At 34.3% G+C, this 26,240-nt stretch overlaps 1 protein-coding gene across 2 annotated transcripts in view; it reads right to left on the minus strand.

The window, feature by feature from the left end:
• The window catches only part of LOC111054268 (protein obstructor-E), a 35,334-nt gene extending 9,301 nt beyond the window's left edge, over positions 1-26,033 (minus strand). For both annotated transcript variants that reach the window (XM_022341257.2, XM_022341252.2), the window contains exons 1-3: positions 25,889-26,033; positions 4,148-4,360; positions 1,327-1,515 (exon numbers count right to left, since the gene is read on the minus strand). In XM_022341257.2, coding sequence (XP_022196949.1) covers positions 1,327-1,515; positions 4,148-4,360; positions 25,889-25,946 — 460 coding nt within the window. In that variant the 5' untranslated portion in view covers positions 25,947-26,033. The remainder of the gene's footprint in view (positions 1-1,326; positions 1,516-4,147; positions 4,361-25,888) is intronic.
• Between the last annotated feature and the right edge of the window lie 207 nt (positions 26,034-26,240).

Below are 26,240 nucleotides of genomic sequence, written 5' to 3' on the forward strand. Positions count from 1 at the left end.
GATCATAGATAAAATAGAGGAATGGAATTATGAAAATTTTGGAGTATTTTCTGACTGTTTCTTCAAGTATCTTCAATGTTTGGTCTTCAACCCAGGCCAGAGAAAACTTATACGATTTTAAATTTATTTTATTCTATGCCCAGGTTTACTGAATTTAGTGAAATGAATTTTTCTCCAAATAAATAAAATTTAAAGAATTGACTTGAAGAAAAAATACTTCAGGTGCATTTAATGGTTCACTTTACACCCTATAAGTGTATTCAAATGATACAGGAAATATTTTTAATGGTTCTTATTAAAGTAGAAATTACCAATTTTATCGAGAGAATTCATTATCTCTAAAAGCAGACAATCACATAAGACATTATATATAATAAACAGATTGATAGCATGTTATGCCATATTCCAATTGAAATCTGACAAAACAAATATATTGCCAATGTCTGGTTGCAGTGAAAACTTGACACTTATTAGAGAAAGTATTTCATTGTAGCTGAGAATCAATTATTATAGCACTCAATAAAATCGATTGACAGCTCCAGCTCCTTCCCACTTCACCAACGAAGAACGAAGTGGTGATTTTTTATGGTAACCGTATCAAATTATCCTGATAAAATGTATTTGTATGTTGTAGGCTTTACGTCATACTTGGACGGCTACAACTTTATTAGGCTATGTGTGGTGTTCAATTATCGCGTGGCTTATTTAATAAGTTATCCATCCAAACATGTTGAGAATAATGAATGATTGTATATTTTCTGAAAATGCTGTTCAAAGCATCCATATCTCAGATCTATTGAATTCAGAATACTATGGAATTTTAAGTTCTCTGCAACAGTGCTCAGATGATTAATTTCAGTGCAATTATTTTCAAAGCGTCAATTCCTTATTGGTAACACATTTACTTTAAAAAACTTCCATCAGCTAATAATATTACTCTTATTATATGATAATATTATTATAATCACTAATTTGATTATCACTTATATCTGTGGGGAAAGATATTATAGTTGTACAGACTCCAGAGACTTCCATTTTTCTAATGCACTGATCACCAGCCTTGATTTGCACTAACTAGTCTTTGCAAATTCGCAAATATTCTGGAACTGTTCAAAAAACAAAATTTTTCAAATGTATAAATTAGGTGTAACTGGCTCACTCCATCCTCATATTTTGAAATATTGTATTTTTGAAATATTGCTCTCTTATATTGCCGAGGCTCATCACAAAAAAATCCTTGGATAGTCCGTAGTCCTAAGTAGTATGCCGACACGACAATATAACATTGTCTTTGTTTGAAACTGTATTTATTTTTGTAGCTCTCACCTTCAATTTTGCACTCAGGCACCTGGTCGGCCCACATGCAGACACGGGCTTCCCTGTCGTAGGCGAGACCTGGCGAGCACTGGTAGCGACTGGCCTCTCCGTTCCAGCAGTTCCAGAATGTGTCACACTTGCTGTCATCAGGGAAGATTCCGTACAATCGCGGGCAGTGGGGCGTGCTTACTGCTGGCTCTGTTCAAGTTATTACAAATTTATAATATCACTTATGTATACAATATTGCATATCGTTCAATTATTATAATAAATTGATAATGTAGGCTTATCAGTACAATCACATATTGTGATCGTTCAATTATAATAAATTTATAATGTAGGTTAATTAATATAATTTCAGCTAGATAGACCTAGCCAAATTCAAGAAATTGCAGTGCCACAGCTATAGCCCACACCACTCCAATTAATGAATGTTTATCTCCCCATCACAGTTCTAGAATTGGAATGGGCTAATAATATTGTCTATTATTCTACTATATTATATGGGCTAATAATGTCTCGAATATTCCTTTTTTATAATGCGCCCCTGAATAAGATATTTTTGCGAGTGTTCGATTTGGAATGTTCAAGTAGGCAACCTACCCTACAGTAAATATAATATAACCACAGTATGATTATTGACTGTCACGATTTTGATTGGCTAGCTCGAACAAATCCACCATTAAGATTCAAAACAAACTTTATAATTCTATCTTATAGCATTGGAAATTTGGAACTTATCACTTATTTTACAGATAGGAAAAATATTTTGGAATTGAGTTGGTATAACCTTTTCGAAGGTACATTGATTATACTTTTATAGAGATTGGTTATATAGTTATTGTAGGCTATCTTACCCATTGGGAATAGGCCTATAGTTGATAGAGAGTACAACTGACACACATCCACTTTGAATGTGACATGTACAGAAATAGTTGATGTTTATTTTATTTGTCTGTTTGATATCTGCTCTGAATGGTTTAGAACGCAGATTCAGTAGAAGTTCTTCATGGGTTAAAAAATAACACAAAACAAAGGCTACAAACACAATTGACTCAAGCTGTCCCACATCAATCAAAACAATTCATGTCTTTCAAAAACTATTAATCAAGTACGGACGTAAACATATTTTTCCAACTATTCAGTTATCTACAACTGTTATCGCTGTAAATTGTCATATTTATAGTGCTATTTTGTACAATTTATTGTAGCTATTGCTCTATATTTTCAATTGAATGAAGAAGAACCTATTCAAACATTCAATGTTTTATGATGGAGAAATCTAAATTCTAAATTTTATCATGAAAGTAATAAAGTACTGGAAAAAATATTACAAGGATGTACTTTTATAATACAGTATTATGATTGTTACCTACTTGAATGTTGTTTAGAGGAGGATATTGGGACTTATTGTGAAGGATGTGACATATTCACATTGAAATAGAAGATTTGAAGATATATTATATTATAACCAATAGTTTTCAAAATTATTTTCAGCCATTAATTTCTAAAAACAAATTCCATGTTGAGCTATGGTTTATGGCTGTTACACCTTTCGTGGAGGACACTATGTATATTGTTATCATTCACTAGAGCACTGCAGAATACTAGAATTTTTGAACAGCCGCAACTAGTTCTCATGATTCAAGTGGTTCAGATGATTTCAAAAAGTCTCTTAAAAACTAAAATATTGTCACGATTTTGATTGGCTAGCTTGATCACAAATCCACCATTAAGATTCAAAACAAACTTTATAATTCTATCTTATAGCATTGGACATTTTTCCAAAAAGTACCCGAATTTAGTGTACTTTATGATACATATAACATAAAAGCTACCAAAATTTTATTTTTTCAAAAAAAGAGAAAAATGGTACTGTTCAATCTCACCCAGCAGAGGGGTGAGTTTGAACACATCATAAAATATGGATTATTCACCTGTAAAAACGATCAAATGTTCAATCTACCACCTCTAAAACGTTATCCTTAAGCAAGTAGCTTATGAATGAAGATAATAATTATCTTTTGGATAATTATTATCCAAATCACTACCGTACCAAAATAATTAGATAATTTGAAAAATTTACGGAAAATTAGAGAAAATTCATGATTTTTTAGATAGAAGAATTTGTTTGGACTATGAATCATTATAAAATTGAAAAATATATAGGGCTTAAGAGACACAAATTTATTATCAAATTATTAATTAATATTATAATTGCCAAATTTAACATTAAAAATAGGTCTGTCCCTTTTTGGGGTTGGGATATCAGCCTGATGGACAATATTGATGAATCTTCAATATCAGGCCAAAAGAATGTTGTGCCAGCTGACACCACAAGTTTTTTGGAACAAATTTCCAAAGAAATTTTATTTCAAATGTGTCTTCAAATTCACCAAACATCATTCATAGGTTAGAATTTCCGAGATTTTACACAAATTTTAATCATGATTAATTCCACGAGAATCAATCAGAAAAGCCGTACTATCAAAAAGGCCTTCTCTGATTTATTCTGGTTGAATTAATCACTGTTAAAATTTAAACGGCTTTTGTGCAACCAGGTTAAACACAACAAAAGGCAACAGCTGGTCGCTGCTCAATCTCACCCCACAAACGACAGAAATTGGAGAAATCTTGTGTTCAAACTCACCCCGCTGTTCAAAGCCACCCCAGTTGACGGTAGTGAAATGCCCTTGACTTCATGGATTAGCATACCAATAAGACATCAGTTATGAATAATTTAAAAATATTTCAAGTTAAAATACTTCTGAACTTGTGTCTTGGATAGTGATTGAATTTCCAATAAATTACTGTTGTTTTATAATCATACCAAGTGTTCTCCTGTCTCCACAGTCGACATTGTGGATGTAGTCACAGTTCTCCTTGAGGTATTTGGGGTCGGTGTCGTCGAAAGCAAGTCCGTTGCCACAAGTCTTCAGCTCTGAGACACCGTTGTCACATTTAAAATACTTATCGCAGGAGGAAGAGTGAGGGTAGAAGCCGTAGTCATCGGGACACTTGAAGTCCTCTTTTTGGGCTGAGCCTGAAACAATAGAAGATAACCTTTAGTAAGCCGCAAAGTTTATTTCTTGTGAAAGGCAAAAACAACCAATGTGGTGCGTTTCAGTGCAAACAAATGGACTGCATTCGAAATAAATTCTATTGCCTTTGGTTGTAGGCACTTGAGACTACACCACAATATTTATAGCCAACTAAAATATAACCGTACATAATATGAATAGGCTACTTTATTGTTATGTTCGTATTGTTTTTGCTTATGTAAGCAATTATTGTTTGAAACGCGTCCACAACTGAACTGTATGTTCTAACTTCATAGCAAGAAGTACCGGGGTATTATCTTCTGCATAATATCATTGTCACCTGGATATCCAAGTTTATATACTTTATGTTTATAGATAAAGTTTGGATCAAAAATAAGACACATCCTATTCGAAATGTAAATGGCATTATTCATTTTTCAAATTGCATTTAATTTAAATAGAAGGTTGAAAAGTACATAAAGCTCTGTTGGCAACTGAGATACTAAGTTTAAGAAATTTGTTGAAAGGGTCAATGGGAAATTGATGATAACTGTATAAATAATGCTATTCCCAGTATTAGATTGGATTTGATTACAAGTCTCATACTTCAAACGGGGTTTCACTGGATTTATACAATTTTTTCCTACCATTTAATAAATAGATGGCAACATGAAACAAATAAGACAGGTGTGGTTGTATTTAGTTAGCTTCAAAATGTATTTGTGAAATGCTTTGGGCATGATGTTTTTAAACTAAACTAGATTTATAGGGCTATACTTTTTTAGTTTCCACACATACGCAATTTGATTTTTATGCAAACATTCTTGGAGTCCATCGTAGGTTTTTATATTCCTTCAATTCCCATTTTATGATGAATATTAATCGACTTGTCTTGGCGCCTACATTATTCATTAACCTCAACTATAATTACGTTGCTGGTCTTGGAAATAATGTGAATAAACCTATACTATTAAAATCGGCTGCACCGAGGGCCTACAAGAGCAGGCAACAACTTCGATTAATATCTGGCGATCGACTCTCAACTCGAGGCTTATGAATAAATATCGATTAGCCTACTTAGAACATATTGAAGCCAAAGATCTATATACATGTGTATATATATAACTCTATAGTCTGTAACACACCACATTCAATTCTTAGCGACACAACTAATTTGAGGTAGGCAGGCCCAAAGAAAGTGAAATTATTACGTAATTCCATCGGCTTGATCATGAGATTGAGAAACCGATTATAACTTTCGTTTCAGATTTTTCTGTCTGCCTGTTATGTATCTCGTAGGTATGTATCGCTCCACTGACAAGAGTGCATACTTTTTAATTGTTGTTTTGTCTGCCGTGGTTGAGTGGCCCAATACAAACTTCTGTTTCGGTTTTCATTCGATCCCGGACTAAAGTGTCAAATACTTCATGCTCAACTTGCAGAACTGCATTTTGTGAATGAGATGAATTATTTCATTAAACTAGAAGAGTTTTTAAAGATTATGGAGGTAAGTAATAATGAATAAGGATTTTGGTTAATTATGTCATTGAATTTTCTCTTGATAACGACAGAACATTAATATCGAGTTCGTTGGCAACTAAGGTTTAGTACCCAGCCTCAACCAAAAAACGTCAAGAGATACAGAGAAAGATTTAAAGGAATAGAAGAAAGTAATAAGGATAAAATAAGTGATTTTCCAATGTTTCAAGATTATTCTTCTATAAATCCGATTAATACATTGGAAATAGCCCTTCGCTTAAATACTCACTTTCCTCCGTAGAAATTGAAGCACAATAAAAGTTATCGAGTACCTTTTTATTTTATTAAATCATATTTCAGGGCTCCATACATATTCTTATTTCTTACAATGTAAGGAGAAAATCCTCATACAAGTTCTTCAGTATTAGCTCTTATCTGTATTGCAGGACTCTGAAGTTTCCATGAAACAGGTTCCAGATTATTCCTCAATCAGTTTAAAAAATCCACGATTATTAGCTGAACATTTGTCAATCGGATTTGACCTACAGTTCTCCAACCAAGTTTTAAACAACTGTAGGTACGGTAACTAACATCCCTTGTTCGTTTTACAGAGTCTATTATATGAGCATGATGAATATCGGCCAGGAAAACGTCTCCACGTAGTCAACTGCTAACGGAAACTCGGGTAGGCCTTTGGCATAATATTATCGATGCATCTAAATCCTACAGGAAGTGTCACGCACATGCTGATGCTAATGTACAATGTCTGCATATCAATGTTGAACTTTAATATTACAGTACAAAAATAAGTTTCATGCAATGAGAAGAGTTACAGATTCAGTTGTTCAAATTTGAAACGATTAAGATATTATTGAATCACATTTACAAATTATGGAAGATTTCAACACCTTTTGCTACACCTTCAAAACATATTTTCTAGACAGAACAAGCAAATTATGTACCAAGTCTCAAAAAGTATTTCTGTTTAGTTGAATATCGATGTAAGTTATAGAAATTATAATTCCCTTTTGTCTAGAATCTATATAGTCTCTCACTTAAATATTGTCAATAATCAATAGCCCGTCTTCGATAGTAATGGTTCACAAAAAACATTCCTCCAGTTACCCAGACATAGTAAGCACACGTCTCGACCTGATTAATATTGGCGCACTCTTATTTCCTGCCTGCTGTGATCATTTGCAATCATGCGTATTCAAAAACCAGTCGGTGCGGACACGCCTTGAGTTATTGTTACGTGAATCACGTGTGAGAAAATCATTAGTATAAATGTTTGCGGCGTATGATATAATATTGTTCGACTCGTTTCGTCTTTTTGGCGTTAGTTACGTGTTAAATACGTCGATATCCATACGTAGTTTCATACATATTATCGCCAGTGCGACCGTAACTTGTTTTTAAGTCGTTGGCGACTGCGGCTCTTGGTCTATTTTTCCTCGTGTCACGTGGTCTGTCACTCAGTCGTCTCGTTTCCAATGAATTATTCATATTTTTATTTATATAATCTTTCTCCCACCTTATATAATGCTGCTCTCTTACATACTGTGTGATCTTGTTTTCTACAACTGTTCAATCTGATATATTATTCTAATTAGGATCAGCTCAAAGAGGTAATCAATAATAATATTAATTTAATCAATACAGTAATCAATTGGGGTCAGTTTCCACAGTGATGATGATTGATCATTTGATTATGATCTCTCACGTCGTTTGTTAATACAGTACCACATCCGACTTCCACTATCGATTGATACCTTGCAGTTCCTTCATATTCCTAAATTTTAATCCTGCCACTTCACGAGTTTTGAAGATTCACATACTTCCCGAACTTCAAACCTTGCTACCTCTGGCAAGTTATGGATATTAAAATGTTAAGACGGGTATTTAAATACAATGTCACACAAACATGGATTACATGAGATGAATCATGACATAACACTACTTGTCAAGTGGGTCAATTTTGTGATAGAACTTCAATGGGAAGTAGGAACTGAACTTTCAGCTCACACCGGTATTCCGGTGCCGGTGACAACAATTTGTCTATCTCTTGCGTTCCAGATGTAATGAATTGACCAATCAGCGATGGGTTGGTCGTTTTGGGCGCGTAGAACAGAGCGACAGCGCATGAATTGGAGGGCGTTGGATGGAAAAAGTTGTAAATCGTTGAAGTGGGAGTAGGAGGTGACAGTGCAAATACACTCACTGGTTGCTACAGTCAACTTGGCTATGTCGATGCCGCCTTTGCCAGAAATAGACAGTCACTTTCTAGTAACACTGTTCCTGTAGCCTGGTTGCCGTTATCCAAGTATATAACCTTTTGAAGTTGTTGTTACATCACTGTTGCACAACTGGTGCGCGAGCTGAGGGGAAAGGGGTAGTGGGAGGTAGGGGAGGCTGCTGTCTCAGATCATGTACCCGTACACTGTGTGTACATATGTGTATATGGTATGTCTCTTGACATTATGAGCATGTGTCACCAGTGACATTCCTAGGCCCCTGGAAACCCCATTGCTAAAGATTTTTGTTAGTGTGAAATTTAATTTGAAAAGTCTTGATATGAATGATTTCATTTCTCATCACTTTATATTTCAGTTAACTTTTATTGGAATCATATTATTTTCCTGCCATAATAAACATGTATTTCTTGCCTCTTGCCACCTGAAGACTCTATTGCTAACTATTTTTCTGATTCTTAATGCTAAAGGGGATGAATTTCTCTAGAGTATGTTATTTAGTTAATTAGTCAGTTATTATTTAGTATTGAGAATTTCCATCTATTCAACTTGTATCTTTCTTAGAAACCATCAAGAGTCATAGAGATGTAGACATGTTGAGTCTGTACTCTTTACAAGAATTCTACTTCTTCAAGTATTCTGCTCCTCTGAAACTTGAGTAGAAATTGTTAAGTCATTCAAAGCACGTGATGTATGTTGTTGCCAAAGATGTAACGTTCCAGTAAGACTCTTCTCATGAATTACTATTTTATTGCCAACGTGATATGAAACTTAATCGGACGCTTATGGACAAGGAGAGTGAAGCATGCTATTTCGTGATTTGGCTCCGAGAAGGAAGTTCCAACCAAACGTAACAGTGAATGTGTTCGTTTATAGAAATCATTTCTACACCATCTGATGTTCAGTGTTCTTGAACTCTGTGTGTAATCATTAGAATCCTTAGTAATCAAACATCTCGGCTTTTCCCGAGTAGTGAGTATTTTGCCCGATTCAGGAATCTATGAAGTCTTAAGACTTTTTAATTCCGAAAATTGCTAGAAAAACAATAATTCTTACATAATTATAGAAAATTTAAAGCATTCATGAAAAAAAAATTAAAAGACTTTGTCACTACATTAATAAAAATAGAAATTTCAAATGATTTTGAACTTCAATGATATATCAAACGTCAATGTAATTGAGAGGCGTTGAGAAATCAATTGCCCCTCGATTGTAATTATTCTTATGATTAGGCTTCAAACATTAATTTGTTTAACCATATTGATATCACAGTTTTTCGATATCATTTGAACATACATAGTGGAAGTACAGTATCATGATAAGTTGAAGTTAGAATGACTGTATTAATTAATATAGTTAAAGAATCTTCCATTGAAATCTAATCAGTTTCATCATGTTAAAGGGGTATCAATAAGGATTAGAAGTGACATTGTTGTTAATTGACAGGTGGATGAGGCACTAGTGACCTAATGTCCAGTCAGGCGGTGGCACTTCTTGAGGAATGCAGTCGTCTTGTGACTTCTGAGAGAAGCTTTATGTAACTTGTGCTCCAGCCTCCAGCCCGCAGGCTCCAATATTACCGCTCAAAACTGGTTTATCTTTTGTTTATGTAATTTATGTAATTCTCGATAACTTCTCTGGCGTGCTTTGTACTTTGGTGGTAGTGGGTCTCTAGGCTAGTGGTGTAGTGGACCACATACCTGGCGCGCACTTATGGGTAATTCGGTCTCAGAACTTGTTCCGACCAGATTTCACTATCGGTTCCTGGATCAGTGGCTAGACTGTTCTTGGAAGCTGTCCTGAATGCTGATTAGATCAAGATGCTACCCTGAAGATATTATTGGATATTGTAAGATTATAATATAAAATGGCCCAGAGTAACTATAATACTTTACTATTATCCTCGACTTAGGAAAGAGGATAAAGGTTCAGCTGGAGACAAACAATTTTCAATAATTCCTTTCATCCATCCATCTATCTATGGTGAAGATGTATCCATGATGGGCCTAATAGGAGAAAGTAATGGAGAATATTACTGAAAATAGTTATACAGCATGATAGAGATTGATAATAGAACCGTTTCTATAACATTTATATAGTTAATTTTTAGTAATTATTCTATTTATCGAATACTCGTGTATTGGAGCAGGTAGCCTGAGGAGGTAGTTTTTTGCATTGCAAGAATTTGATTGGAGTATAAAATATATCGATGATCACATCATCCGCATTAATTCAATCATCTACATTAGTGTATGTCAGGAGTCATCAGACTGTATATTTCAAAAGCTTGATTCGAAGTAGTATTATAGATTCATGATACTTCGTATTTATAAACTGAATAACATTAGGTATAAGATATAGTACACTTTGATGTATAACTACATCTTCTGGTTATAATGACTAACCATGACAATCATGCATTCACCAGTACAGATAAAAAGAAATTCGCATTTGAGGAGAAAAAAAGTATTGTATTCGTTGCATCCTTGATTGTTCTTCATTTCCTAGCCCAACTTTGGAAATAGTTATGATCATTCTATATATATTCGAGCAATAATAATTCCATTGTAATATGTTGAGGAATAAGATAGTCGAAAACATGAATTCAAATCCATCACATTGATTATGAGGCTGACTTTCTCAACTATAAGAATGCAGATATAGTGATTAGAGTGTACATTGTTGTCATACACGCAGGCTTGATTATAAAAATATTGAAAATAAATTCGTGATCGCACTTTCTAAATGCCTCACTATAATTACAGAATTCTATTGTAGAACTTAATTTCATGGCTGTTTTGAATAAATATAGCTATTTCAGTCGATATCACAATCCTAAAGATGAAGGCACACCTTGTAACGTGAGTAGGCTCTATTAACTCTCAAATATGCGACCTTTATCTGACTAGATTTCAATCTCGTGTGACCAAAATCACGATTCTGAATTATCAAATTCCAAGTTGTAAAGTTCATTGATTTAGGCTTAGGAATATTCTATAATCAATTTGAAATTCTCCAATTACGAATATGTTTCATGAATCTATCTCTAAGTTATAAAGTTTCTGAGCCAATTATTTTATTTTTATCTGCTTGATGGATAAATTAGAACAATATTAACTTCTCATTGTTTGAATAAACAGGAAATTCATGAATTGCATTTTTGTATGATGCATACGAATCAATTCAATGCTATCGGTATAATTAAATTTGTAGAGAGACCAGTAGGGTATTGATTAAGAAAGTATCTGTTACAATAATGTGATTAATAATTATTATTTTATCAAGATAAAACTTCAACAAACAATTACTTTAAAATCAACTTTATCTCAACTACACAATCATTTTGTGCCATGTCTTATCATAGTAGGAACTGAGAATTAGGCAAGTGGAATCTCCTATTATGGAAACGGGAAGCTGATACAAATGCAATATATTTGGACCTATATGTCAAGGCGAGAGATTAGCGGCATAATACATATCGTACTTCTGTGTTGATTGCAGTAATGCGACACTTCTAGGATCAAGGTGAATTACCTAATGTTGTCGTACACCACGCACAATCTAGATTATTTTATTTATTAGGTCATTAGTGCAGAACATGACTTCAACAAAGGAAAAATTTCCACGTTCTAGTATCCTCGTATTCAATTCATTCCCCTTATACATTTTAGTATGAGAATTAGCTGGATTTTTATCAGTCTGTACATGATAGTCTTCTTTGAAATTCTTTGCGATCTCTCTCTTCAAATCTCGCCCACATTTTCCAATTTCCAATCTTCTTTCCAAGTCCTTCATATTTCCATCAATCTTCCTTGTGGATTTATGTTGCCTGTGATACAATAGTCTCTAAGATTATCCCTGATTATGAAACTAATCAATAACTGAATGGAAATGGCACTCACAAAGACGATTTTTCATCACCTGCAATTTTATTCAAAAGTCAACTTTTCATCAAAACTCCATTGTCCTTCATTGTCCATCATTGCAATTTATGCAAACTTGATGATTCTTACAAAACATAAAATTTGCAACTACCTATATAATGTAATTTGCAGACCTATAATTGGTAATCCACTAGATGATTGCTGAAAAACAGGCCCAAGTATTAAACGTTCAATACAAGAACAACTGACTCCTCGATTAATTGGTGTGTTTTGCCTTTAAGTAATTGCCATTATGTTGAGTTGGTATGTTGTGTTGTAAGAGGCATTTGAGCATCAACGACCTTGTTGCTGACTAGTTGATCGCACGGATACCGTTAAGCTATTTGTGGGCAGTTGAAGATTTCCGCCTTTCAGAGCATGAACGCCATTCGAAAACATGAAGAAATGCATCTAGTATCGACTAATAGTTCTCATATAAGGACTGCGAAAGAATCAACTAAATAGGCACTTGATTATTCAGCAGTTGAAGAGTGTACTGCTACGAGTATCATGATTGAGCTTGGAATGTAGTGAACGCACTGGGATATTCAAAAATGATCCAAGCTTCCAAGAATATTGATGATACTAACTTCTTTTGAAGCATTTTATCCAAGTTTGAAATCCACCATTTTACTTGATATAGGTTTTTGAATACATGACAAATAATCATCGGAAAAAAATCGATCGAGCGATGCATTCAAACTTTATTGAAGTGATTTAATTGAGGAGCAGCTGTCAAGAGGCTGTAGATGATAAGTGATTGATGGAGTGTTGAGTTATCAATAATAGGAAGATTCCAGTGGAAGTGAAAGAATAATAGAGTGACACTGACGTAAAATGTTGTAATGATAACTGATGGAGTGATATTAATTTTTTCTAAGATTCAGATCTTCAAGATTGAGTTTAGCATTCTGCTCTCATATCATTTTTATAATAATCAATTTATTAAGTGAACCTTTTTATTTCTGAAGAAAATGTTAATTGTGAAATCTAATAATTGTAATTCAGATTTGATCACATTCTATGAAACTCCAAATAGCGATATTTGTATCAGAAAAATCAATTGAAAGAAATGCATCGCAATATAAATGATAACAGAGTAGAATAGTAAATAGAATAGTTTCTTATGAATTAATTATCATAAATGATATGTATACAAGAACAGAATAGATTCATAACATGCTCACACATTACACTGTTATTTCTTGTGTTCAAGAGTTCATCACAGCATTACGTAGACTTATAGCGGAGACAAACAATCTTAAATATCTTTATGGTAATAGTTACTGTTAGACTACATATTAAGAAACCTGACAGCTACAATAACAACATTGTTCAATTCAATTAAAACTGGCTGCAAGAAGCTACAAAAATAGTTAGGCTTATTATAATATTATAGTTCTAGCTTGAAAAATAATAGGGCCTATGCAATAATTATTATTTATCCTCAGGCCACCAATTCAAGTTTAATTTGGCCTGAAGGGAGTCTTCATTTATTATTCATTCATTATTTTATTCGATTTGTCCCATTATAACTATCAACGGTATCAACTTATAATTAGTCTATTTACGAGGTTAAGGTGAGAAGTACCCGTTATTTTGTAATAAACTGGTTTTTGTACCAGAGCACAAATCATGAACTAGTTCTATGAATTTGTTATGCGCGTAGTAATAACTAGTTCACAATTTGACGGATTAAACAAATTCAGGCGGATTAGTTTTCAATCATCCGTAATCTTTCATTTCAAAATAGTTTGAAGATGAGAATGAAAGTTAGAGCACACAAATCCAATAATATTTTTATTACCATTTCAAACATCGAACTTGTAACATGAGTTTATATTGATGATGTAGATCATTAAAGATACCTTTACGGAAACTTTATTATTACCAAGAATGTTTACTTAAAACGATTAGTGAGTGAAAAGTACCTTAGATCAGATGAAATGTGCTAATCATGTGGTTGGATCATGAAATTCCTCATTTAGATAAAAAGTATCATTCCAAATCAACAATTTAAACATCAATTGGAGAAAAGTATTATTCTGGAAAATTTAAAAACAGGGTTAATTTAAAAGCTGGTTTTACACCAAAGTTATAAACAAAATGTTAATAAAATAATCCTTATAGATTCTATTGGATTGAACGGGATTTGACAAACACATATGTTCATCATGTGTATGATAAGATATGTTCAATCTGTAAGGATTAAGTTATTAACATATTGTTATCAACTTTGGTGTAAACGCAGCTTAAAGATAGCTGAAAATAGAGAGAGAAGCAAGATAATTGAAAAATTTAATGATGAGATGCAAAAATATTTATTATGCTAATGCTATTATCGGTATATAGATGTGAAGTATCTACATGGAACAGTAAAGCTGTGACAAAGAGGATGTGAAAAAGAGTTTAAGAGAGTGAGGGAAGAATGACTTTGGAGATCATCGTTCCAATTAGCCCATTTTTATGAGAAAGTGGTAGCTCTATCCTCTATGCTAAGAGGATTCTCTCTCATTGTCTCATTATAACCGAATGGTCGACTTTGATAAGGATGAAAGCTGAATGTGGAAGTGGACCGTGGAGAATAATGGAAAAAATGCATCCATCCCTTTTCTCAATTAATATCTCGCTTCAATTAATGCAGTGATCTCCTAATTGATTGTAGCTTTATCCTATCAAGATTGCAATTTCCTTCAGTGTTTTTTCTGCTCGGTTGAGGCGGAGTTTTCTCCTATTCAGGCGTTCTAGCGTCAAGTTGTAATGAGTGTGAGGGAAAGGGAAGATGTCTTAAACGGCAATCAGCTTTCTTTTCAGTAGTTGGCGATAGCAGAAAAAATAACAAGCGGTTTCGTAAGATTGAAATTAGTGGTACGGTTTTTCACCAGCTTATTTTCAATTCAAACGAATTCGGTTTCTTCATCTCGCCACCGGATAGGTCGTCTTCCTCAGCAGAGGCTTTCTGTCAATGTTTTGTGGCACAAGGTGAATGTATTCACATTTTATTCTTCGCTTAATGCTGTTGACAAAATTTGAGAATTTAGCGAAGAGATTCTTGATAATCTTCATAATGTGATTCTTAATCAGATTTCTATTTCTACGAGTCTTCATAAGTGATCTATCTAGTAATCTAACATACTTTACAGCACCAGAATTACTTTGCTATGAGTATTCTCAAATCTCACAAAATAATAATCTGTTCTACAGTTCTATTCGGTACATTTACCGTTAACCAATAATGTGATATTGATAAGCAGATTATTATCTTAAGTAATGTAGTGCATCAGTTTAAATATGAAATCTGTTGATCAAATTCGTCAAATAAAGAATCTATAATCAAATAATAAAATAAAGAATCATGGAAATGAATATTTTGAATATGAGGATAGACAATAATATCTCTCCAGATTAACCTACTGCAGCAGTATCAATTTGAAACTTTCAGAAAATTTAATTGCAGTATTTGAAAATTGGTACAGATGTAGTATTTTTATCATTGAATGAGACCTGTTCATACTGCTTCTCAATCAGACAGCTAAGAGGATTTCCCCACTACTGACACAAGGATAAATTCCATTTTAACCAAAAGTTTTCCTTTATTTCCATAAACTGTTCAGGAAATTAGTGAAAGTCATCTGGTGAAGATTGAGTTTAGTTCCTTAGTAATCAAAGCTTTGTGATCTTTGCTCATTCAACATATAAACTGTTCAATGAATCAATTATGTAATAAAATCCGAATAAGGAAAATCTGAGCCATGTTGAAAGAATGGAGGATGATAGATTACCGAGCCAAGCGTTGCAATATTGTCCAGTAGAAAACCGAAGCTTGAGGTGACCAAGAAAGATGTGGAACAGGCATACTGCCTAATCCGTAAATGGTAGATGATAAAAATTTCAAAGAGGACCACTGATTCTCACTGGTAGGTGAAATATATATATATATATATATATATATATTATATATATATATATATATATATATATTAATTCCAGCTAATCGCTGTTAATGCTCAAGGGTAAATTACGAGTGATATATGATTTTTTCAGAATATAATTTCACTTGAACTGCCAATGACTCAATGTTACAAGTGCTCACTCATTCACATATCACCTCAGGAAAAAAGTTTGACTGCCTTCTGTGGAGCTTCAAGCTAATTTCAAAAGTTCTAGAAGACGACCTTGACAACTTCGAATTCAAGATGTCTGATGATGCTATAAAACTCAATCTATGTTGCTTATCTGTTTGATAAAATACGATGCTAAACTGGTTCCAGTTATATCTCTATCCGTTTTCTGAGGTCACCTTCTCAAATGGAACTGTATCAAGACGGATGAAGTACAACATTGAAACACAGTAATAAACTGTCTTTCCCACTTAACAACACGCTCAACTAATAGCCCAATTATCATTTTTTCCTGTTGAAATTGGCAGCATCATTGATTATTCCGAGAGGGATAAGGTTGGCAAGCTCTTGAAACATTGAGTCATTGGCAGTTCAAGAGAAACCATATTCTGAAGCAAATTCATAATTCATATCATTCCGAGCATGCTACATTCCATGTCTGGCAATGTCTCTCAGTAAAGGACAATTCTGTTGGACGAACTTTAAATTCTCATTCAACTCACGGATTCTTCTTTTTTGTCCAATCACAAGCATTATCTCTTTTATAGATTACTTTATCATTCCTCTATATTTAATTTGTTATCACTCCTTATCAAGTTGTAAACCCTCTTAATTTTAAGAGCTTTCAGTTGCATTTTGTTCTTCGAGTTCCACGGTACCATTTCGAACTGGAGAAATAATTGAATACTTCAAATACTTAATATAACCACTTACGTCTTGGATTATAATTTAATGCAAATAGGAAATGTTTCTCTAACTACTTCCTGAACGAAAGTTGTACCGCCCCAACTATTACTCGAACAATAAAATATTGTAGTCATGTTTAATTGTTGCTCCTGCGCTCCATATCTGTATAACGTTACTGACAAAAAATTGTGTCACAAAAAATGTTATATAACACTTGATTTAGTTGATATGCATACAGGGCAAAATTGGTTATTCACTTGAATTGGTAATGCGCCAATACATACATAGATTTCCTATTACTTTGGTGGACATACTATGCCACATTTAAAGCCTGACATTCCTCCAAGCTATAACTCACTTTCCTCGTATAACATGATATTTCAATAACAAACTTAAATTATTCACATTCAATTATTCAATAATGATGGTATTCGAAATCCAAAAAATACAGAGCAATTCATTACAGAACATTGATTAAATTGTTCAATATCAGTTACATTACAAGTACATTACAAGTTCGGTAGCCCACTCATCGTAATATGCAGCGGTGCAGGGCAGTACAGCATAGCCTACCTTTCTGCATAACATGAGTGTGGACAATACCATGGTAAGACATGCTTGTTCAGAAGGAGCACTGTCCTGCCTTCTCGATACCTTTCTTTATCCAGCACTCTCCTTTGACTCTATCCGTTTTTCTCTCTCTCACACTCACCTCCTCACCAGTTCTCTTAACTCTTCTAGCAACCTCATAGCGAAGATTGCCTATTTCACGTAAGATCAGTGACAGCCAATTGCCTAGTCTGACAATAGAGCATCAGGTACATGTACGTCCTTGGTACAGTGATTTGTAATTTCTGTTGTGAACTGTGATACAATGGCGATGTACTTTTTAACACGTCACAATATTGGTCCCTCTTCAACGTACAATGGCCTCCTCAGAGCTGAATTATATCACTTGCCAGATCACGAGTGAAAATTCATAATTCTTCATTCTATTCTTATACTAAAATATTTAGTTTACGTGATGAAGAAATCAATCTTGTATCACCAACACTATATTACAACTTTCATAGTTGGATCCTACATCGTAACTCCGTTTTTTAGCATAGGTTCCAGATTATAATTTATATTGTTGAGTTCGATTGCAAAGTCCACTATATTGAGTCAGTAAACTGGATTTAATATAAATAATAATTTAATAATCATTCCGCTGAGAATTTATGTTCAACGAGCTCTTGAAAACTAAACTATCAAAACCCTCTGCACTTAACTCTATGGAAAAATATCAGTAGAATTTATCAAGAGTATCGTTCGAAATTTATTGTTGAAGCTCATGCGTTTTCATTGGTATAAGAGGTCGCCTACTCCGATTATAAATTTACAATGAATAATTTACAGCTTTTATGGTTTGGTGGACCAATTTATGCTCCAAGATCATATAAGTTAGAAAGAAATTGCTCAGTTGAGATGCTTAGCTGCAGAGTAATGCATTTCTATTTATTATCAAGAAGACTCCTATTACTACATACTTTGCTTACGATCATGTTGTAAGATATGTCTTGAAGACGGTCTCGCTCAACTGTTTTCAATGAATTACTATTAAGTCTTGGAAATAATTATTATCAGGAGATTCGCTGTTTTTTTTATGAGACTTGAAGATAACGACTACATGATAAGCACTAGCTGCTGGTGCAGCTATCATCCTTGAACGATTATTCTAGATATTAATCCAGCTACCAACTTCGAGCGGCTATGATCAAGATGGCCGCAGTGAAAGGTCTTGGACTCTGCACATTTAACAGGTATATGTTCATAATAGGCAAATTCAAACGAGCGTATACTGAGTGAATGTTTTGGTGTTGAACAGAGTGAACCGTATTTCGGCGGAAAAGAAAGTACGGTATTTCACGCAGGCAAGAAGCTGTGACACCCAAACGCGGAAGCTTTCGGTGGAGTTGAAAGCCAGAAAAAGTAATTAATGAAACTAACAGGAGCAATTCGTTTCTGCGCTATCACACCAACTTTCCTCCATCCTCTGATGGCTCCACTGTCATTGCTTTACGCTGTTTTCCTCCATTTCATCACGTTACAAATCGAGTGATTCTTCTATGAAGTTCATTTTAATTTTATCCAGAATTTCTCATAAATCAAGAAGTTAAGAAAATGATTGAAAAAGATGGTCTCAGACTCTCGGATGCATGAAATTGGAGCAAATTAAAAAAGTTGTGAAATTTAAGATAAAACTAAGACTCACTTTGAAGCCGCTTAATAGAGCAAAAAATAGCAGTTGACCTTTAAAATTGATAATTTTTCAAGTAAGATTTATCCTTGAGTAATTTTACTTGAGATCAGCTCTCAACTGCTGAGATAAAAAATTGTTCATGGATAAATTCTAAATGTATAAGTGAGATAATGAACTGGGTGAGATCATTATGGTGAGATTCACAATAGATTATTTGTCAATCTACAATAAATATATAGGCCCACAAATTGTTCAATTGGATTTTAACCATAAAAATTGAGATGTGAATATCTTCAATTAATTCATATTCTACATAATTACAACGTAGGCCCAACTCAGTTTTATAATAATCTGACTAAAATTTCTCAATCGATTCAATTGGACAATCAATTTGAATGATTGCTATTCATATTCCTATTTGAGCACTACAGCTTGAAGTTGAACAGCAACTCAGTCAAAAATGCATAATCAACGTATATCTCAACTTTTTAGATACGCATAATGTTCTCCAATTAATTCATATATCTCATCTCTACAAATATATCTCTATCTGATGAGTTTGTAATTCCTATCTTCATTTGCATTCACCTAATCACCTTCAATGCATATCCCATTTAATTAATCTTACCATTTTGCAATATAGCATTTGAAGCATGCATATGCAAACTAGCTCTATCTCAATGCGTGCATGTTTAGCTATGAAGTGTGAAATAAACACATCATGAAACAGCTTTTGAAATGTCGATAACCCTACAAACGTTCATAACAATGTGAAAGATATAATTAACAAGGAATTTTCCGGTTCTAAATTATTCCAACTTTCATTTTCGTCTGTGTTTTACTTCTATGAATTGTGTGTTTGTCTTGGTGAAGCATGAATGTTTCTACATGTTGTAATTAGATAATCATGACATAACATGAGTATACCAGTAATGATATCATGTACGGATAATGATCCAGGCTTCATTTTGATTATTTAGCAGCTAGTAATTGATCTGGGAATGAACCAAACATTTTTTCAATATTCCTTGAATGATTCAGAAAATAGATGGTACATGAATAAATTAATCAGATCTTTAGGTGAAAGACATAAGTCAACTCTCACTTGCTATGTACTTGGAAAGAAATTGTAAAAAATCAACCTCCAATACAATGGTAGTAAGTGAAAACTACTTCAGTAAGCTACTTGTACTTGAATCTAGTCGTCCAACAATAATAATGACATAAGGTAACAACAATTCAGTCCCCAATTAGAGACATGCTCTCCAATAAAAAGCATCCAGTCACAGCAGCGCTCAAATACCCACTTTTCAAGGTGGAAGTACTTAATGACAGGCCAAAGAAAAGTGATAATGTTGACATCAAAAGCTTGTTTTCATCCTTGTTCAGCCCACGGAAGTTCCAATTTGGTTAGCATTGTATTCAGAGTAACGAAATGCTCCAATAGGAGGCAGCTATGTTGCTCTGTTACAAGGATGACTGGATTTCAATTAGCACCGATTCAATAAGGAGTTGAGGAGTTTACAGTTGTTTGTTATATGCGAACCGAATACTTGAATACAGGTTTACTGAAACTTGGAACAAAAGAATTTCGCCAAACGGTATACAATGATAATTGGCCGCAATTGCCAACAATGCGCTGCGCAAATATAAAGGTAAACTTTCGCAAAATATACGGAAATCGCAGTTTGACGCGACTGGCTAAAAAATCCACAACACGAGCAATGATTGGTGCAGTTGCTTGTGTTTTTAATTATCGAAGCATGATGCCCAGAAAGTTTAAAGCCGCTAGGTAATTGGCTGATCAATTGGAGCGCTGCGTTTTTGTCACTGTCATGGAAGTGGATTGTTTAATTAGAGGTTATTTCCATCAAGACACTTCCTGCGTTCCAATAGAATGTTGGCAGCTCCTGGGGATTTGTTCAATTATTGTCATACTACAAACACAAAAATATTCGACAAATCTAATAACCCGATTGTGAGTGCTCGTTTCTGATCAACAATAAAGACGAATTATTTGCGTGAAAGTGCAGTCACCTTCAATCCGATTCACCTTAATTATCTAAATGTTCATCGAATATTCAAAATAATAACAAGAAGCTGAAATTTATTCATCTATGCATGAAGAAATACAATTGACGAAAATTACGAAGGTTTATTAATAATTTAAAAATCAAACAAGAAATAGAACGACTTATGGATAAAATGTCAATGACATAAATTGAGAATATTGATTTCTTTTGAACCAAATTCGTCCCTTTTCATCAATGATATCCTCAAGTCGATTTCCTCTTGAATTTATCCCTATCGGGACGTTTTGTTTATCCATTGATCTGTTTTTTCCTTGATGCACTAAATTATTGATACATTTCAACAATAATGGTTGTTAACATTCTGAACTTCACATGTGTTACCTTCCAGCTTCCAGGTTTAACCTTAAGGTTGTGCATGTAATGCCTCATTCAAGAAGACTATTTCTAGTTGAAAAATACCTCATATTCCATGATAACAGGTCATGTTGTTGTGTAGCCTTCAGCTGGCATGGAATATGCTCGTTTTCACAGTTCAGTTAACAAAATATCGGAGTGACGTTCTCCGTACGATCGTCTGACGGTACGTCATCAAGCAAGAGCAAGCCAGCAGCCAGCAGCCAGCACTCTTACTTTCACCCATCAACGACTTGCTCCAATTCAAGTGTCCTTTCGCCAGCAACGCGCGCGCACATAGCAAAGCTAGGTGAACGAACCGACACAATGTGAGCTTCTACTAACAGAAACACTAATTGTTTCTTGTATTTGTGCAAAATATTCAGGACCATTCTCTTGTTTACTACGTTTTCGAATATTTATAAAACTTCCTCTAACTATTTTGGGATCTACCAGAATATATTTACCACCGAATACTATTCTGGAGTTGAAGGTCATTTGAAATATTTTTGAAGCAGAATGGAGTGAGTCTAATGTGTAATCTATGAGAAATATTTGACCTTGACATGCGTAGATCTACAACATCGAAGTCCTTTAATTAAATATGCTTGTGACGTTGTTATTCGCCTAAGATAATTTCACTTCATATTTAATAATCTTTACGTATAATTATCATTATATCATCCATTCGTTCATTTCTCTCCGTCTTCACTACAATACGTATTCTATTTCATCTTAAGAGTTGAATAATAAATTGATCTTATTCTATATTAATATCGATGTGATCTTTATACAGATGTGTTGGATTTATATAATTTCCTCCTTTTTTTGTGGGTCAGGTATCATTCAGTACTGACCAACCAATTCCTTCCGATGACACCATTAAATGATACTATCAAAATTTATAATGTAAGTCCTTTGTGATAACCCTGGAAAATTATAAGAAGTATGTTATCAATATTTTTTCTGGTGTGAAGCTATACTTTGCTACACAAGTTACACAAGTTTCCACCATGACCTTGAAATGTTCTTTCTTCAGCATTATTATTTTATAAGTTTGGTGTTCATGATTATCAATAAGAACACGTGTTGACGCATCAAACTGCACTCTCTATTCATTTACCGTATTTACTATCGATGAATCACTGGGGTGCAGCTTCTTAGAACACCGCAGTATTATATGTACAAAGTCCTTGGAAATTGATGGTGTAACTGGGCCACCTAAAGAATTATCAAAACGCCGGCGTACTACTGTTGTTGTTTATTTATCGAATTCGGTGATTAATTGTTTACAGGTTCAGTGTTGTTGTGTACCTTGTCGAAGGCCTTATCAAAGTCGACAACTACTGTCGAGTCGCTGTATGAAACGACATGTTTGCACGAAGAGCAATATGGAAACCCCTTGGATGCGTGTCGCTTGTTGCGTCCCACGAGATGGCTCAGTGTCGCTTGCGGCCTTGATGCGACTGCGCACAAGTAATTTCGGAATGCCTTCCTTACAGCAGTGAACCAGAGCCAGGTCCGAGGTCGTTGCTGGGTGGATGTGCCCCGGGACATAAATATTAATAGTAGACAAGTATGGCGCGATATAAAAACTTTTCAAGGATGGCCGGCTTGCAAAACTGTCTGCCTGCTTGTCTTCTTCTGGTCAGCGGACTGGTTTTGCTGCCAGAGGGTGCTCTATTATAATCTGCATCATACAAGCCACGTTCAATATGAAAAGCGACACGATTTATCATATGCAGCAAGCTCAAATCCTTGGATTCATGTCGATTCTCCAGCGACTCTAGCATAGGCCAAGGAATAGTATACCTATATAGATTTGAGTGGAGAATATTGAATATATATCGATCTATCTGTCCATCTATCCCTGTATACAAACCTTGAATATAGCTAACGGCTATTGAGTCATCTGACGAATCTGATTTCTTCACTTGAAAAAATAACAACCACTGTTTCCCAAGAATAAACAGAGGTAATAATCTGTTTACAAACACTGTGTTTACTGGTGAAATGTTGTGGTACCTGTCAATCAATAAGTGGATGAAAATAGCTTGCAAACCGGCTTACAGATCAAATTATCATTCTTGGATGAAATTCAGAACTGGATTTTGAAATGGAATAAACAGTTTTAAAGGGTTGTTTTATCATTCGAATAGCTGTATTTGCTATTTGTATTCTATATGATTTTTCTCATCCATGAGAGAAATGCTTTGTAGGGAGAAGGGTGTGCTTCGTAGATTTGAAATTGAGATTATTCCGCAGCCAGGACACTAGATCCAAAATACAAATTTCCATTATCATTTCACTGAAATGAACATATCTCGCTTTTCTTGAAAGCGATACCCACATTACCTAGAGCTGAATCATGCATGATGATTAGAGATAACTAAGCTTTTGATGGACCCCGAACCACCGGTGGAAAGTAGGGAACGTGGTAAGATTGCGATGCTTTTTAGTCAACATCATTTTCAATATAAACCTTGATTATTGTTTTTTTCTTTTTCCGTGGATTTCAAATCGTTTCCACTATATTCAACCCCCTGACGCCTCACCACTCAGTTCTATATCCAGTATTCCTCCGTGATCCGATGGTCAAATCTCAACCTCATTACGTTCATTGTTCATCCTACATCAAATCCATCATTGCACATTTCACTTCCACTCAAGTCACCAATTCAATTCGGTTTTACAATAAAAATAGAAACACTCGGTATCTGATTATACTGACCCATTTGATAGTTTACCATGTTTCATCCAGTATTAACAAATTTTATGCACTTTTCAATTCATTACAAATCAATTGATATTGATATTATCGAATTTCGATTCAACTATGTAATATTTTACTATTCAGTCGGTAACTGTAGTAGTCCACAAATTTCAAATTTATTCTGAAGTCTCCACACGACAGAAACTTGGAAATACTCGTAGTGTTGTCTTAGCAACTTAAAATATCATATAAATTTACATTTGAATGTATGAGATTAGGACACTCCTGGAAATTAATTTGAAATTTTACTTCGAAGTCATTCAAATGAAGCTTTCAACAGGCTCATTCATTCGTCTCCTAAAGTTAAACTTCCTCCCTCATATTCAACCCAGTAACCACTTTTGTTCAATATTAGTCCACATAATTGATGTCACAGCCAGCCATAATTACAATTGCTTTTAGGAAGGTATCACTCTAATCAAAGTGGGCTTACAATCTTACAATCTAAGTGAGCTTGCATCAAGCTTTTCAAAAATTGAAGTCGCCCGAAATCACACTTCCTATCTCACATTCAACTCTCTTGCTTAAACACTTTCTGTTGCATGCAACAACTCTCACCGATATTACGACTAGATTGACTATGATTGCAAGAGCCTCTGGTCAATTTATTGTTACTAGGCATATGTTTCAAGAATGCAATCTAAATTTTCACAAGATTATTGTCCATAACCAGATCATAATCTCTGATTAATGTTAAAGGCTCTCAATTACAAGGGTGCAGTATGATTTATACAAAATTCAGATTCAATGTGCTACAAATAAAAACTTTTAAATACTCGTAGTGTTGTCTTAGCAACTTGAAATATCATATAAATTTACATTTGAATGTATGAGATTAGGACACTCCTGGAAATTAATTTGAAATTTTACTTCGAAGTCATTCAAATGAAGCTTTCAACAGGCTCATTCATTCGTCTCCTAAAGTTAAACTTCCTCCCTCATATTCAACCCAGTAACCACTTTTGTTCAATATTAGTCCACATAATTGATGTCACAGCCAGCCATAATTACAATTGCTTTTAGGAAGGTATCACTCTAATCAAAGTGGGCTTACAATCTTACAATCTAAGTGAGCTTGCATCAAGCTTTTCAAAAATTGAAGTCGCCCGAAATCACACTTCCTATCTCACATTCAACTCTCTTGCTTAAACACTTTCTGTTGCATGCAACAACTCTCACCGATATTACGACTAGATTGACTATGATTGCAAGAGCCTCTTGTCAATTTATTGTTACTAGGCATATGTTTCAAGAATGCAATCTAAATTTTCACAAGATTATTGTCCATAACCAGATCATAATCTCTGATTAATGTTAAAGGCTCTCAATTACAAGGGTGCAGTATGATTTATACAAAATTCAGATTCAATGTGCTACAAATAAAAACTTTTATCAATGTCATTTATGTTGATATTATGGATGTAAGGATGGAATTTAAATTTCACATATTGAATGGAACAGGATAACAATATCTTAAGGCATCTAAGAAGTGATTGTAGGCTATCTATCCAGCAATATGTTATCAAATTGAAGCAATTGTATAATATTAAAGCCAGAGGCAATTGTAAATATGATTGCAATATTGTAAGTATGCAATATGGATGTTATGAAATGATTGAATACATACCAACTGCTATTAATGCGGCAGCAAATGCTGAAAATACCACTAACGTCGTTCGAGCCATGCTTTGCTTTCCAGGGAATCACACTCACTTCAGATAGACTGGGCGCTGCCGTAGTCAGCCGGTTCTTATATACCTCCTTCCACTCTCCACCCCTCCGCTCTAGACTCTCTCACTTTTCGGCCGACTCTCACCGGCTCACCACGTTCCATCGGGGGTGTCTTCTTCAATTCACTTCTCAATTAATAATAATTTAGATCATTTTCGTGTGATTGATGGAAGATTTGATTTCCTACTGTTGATATAATCATAGTTTATGAATCTCCCATTCCACTTTAGAATTAATTTCTCAGTTTG

This window comes from Nilaparvata lugens, chromosome 7 (assembly GCF_014356525.2).
Source record: "Nilaparvata lugens isolate BPH chromosome 7, ASM1435652v1, whole genome shotgun sequence".
In the NCBI taxonomy this organism is placed as follows: Eukaryota; Metazoa; Arthropoda; class Insecta; order Hemiptera; family Delphacidae; genus Nilaparvata; species Nilaparvata lugens.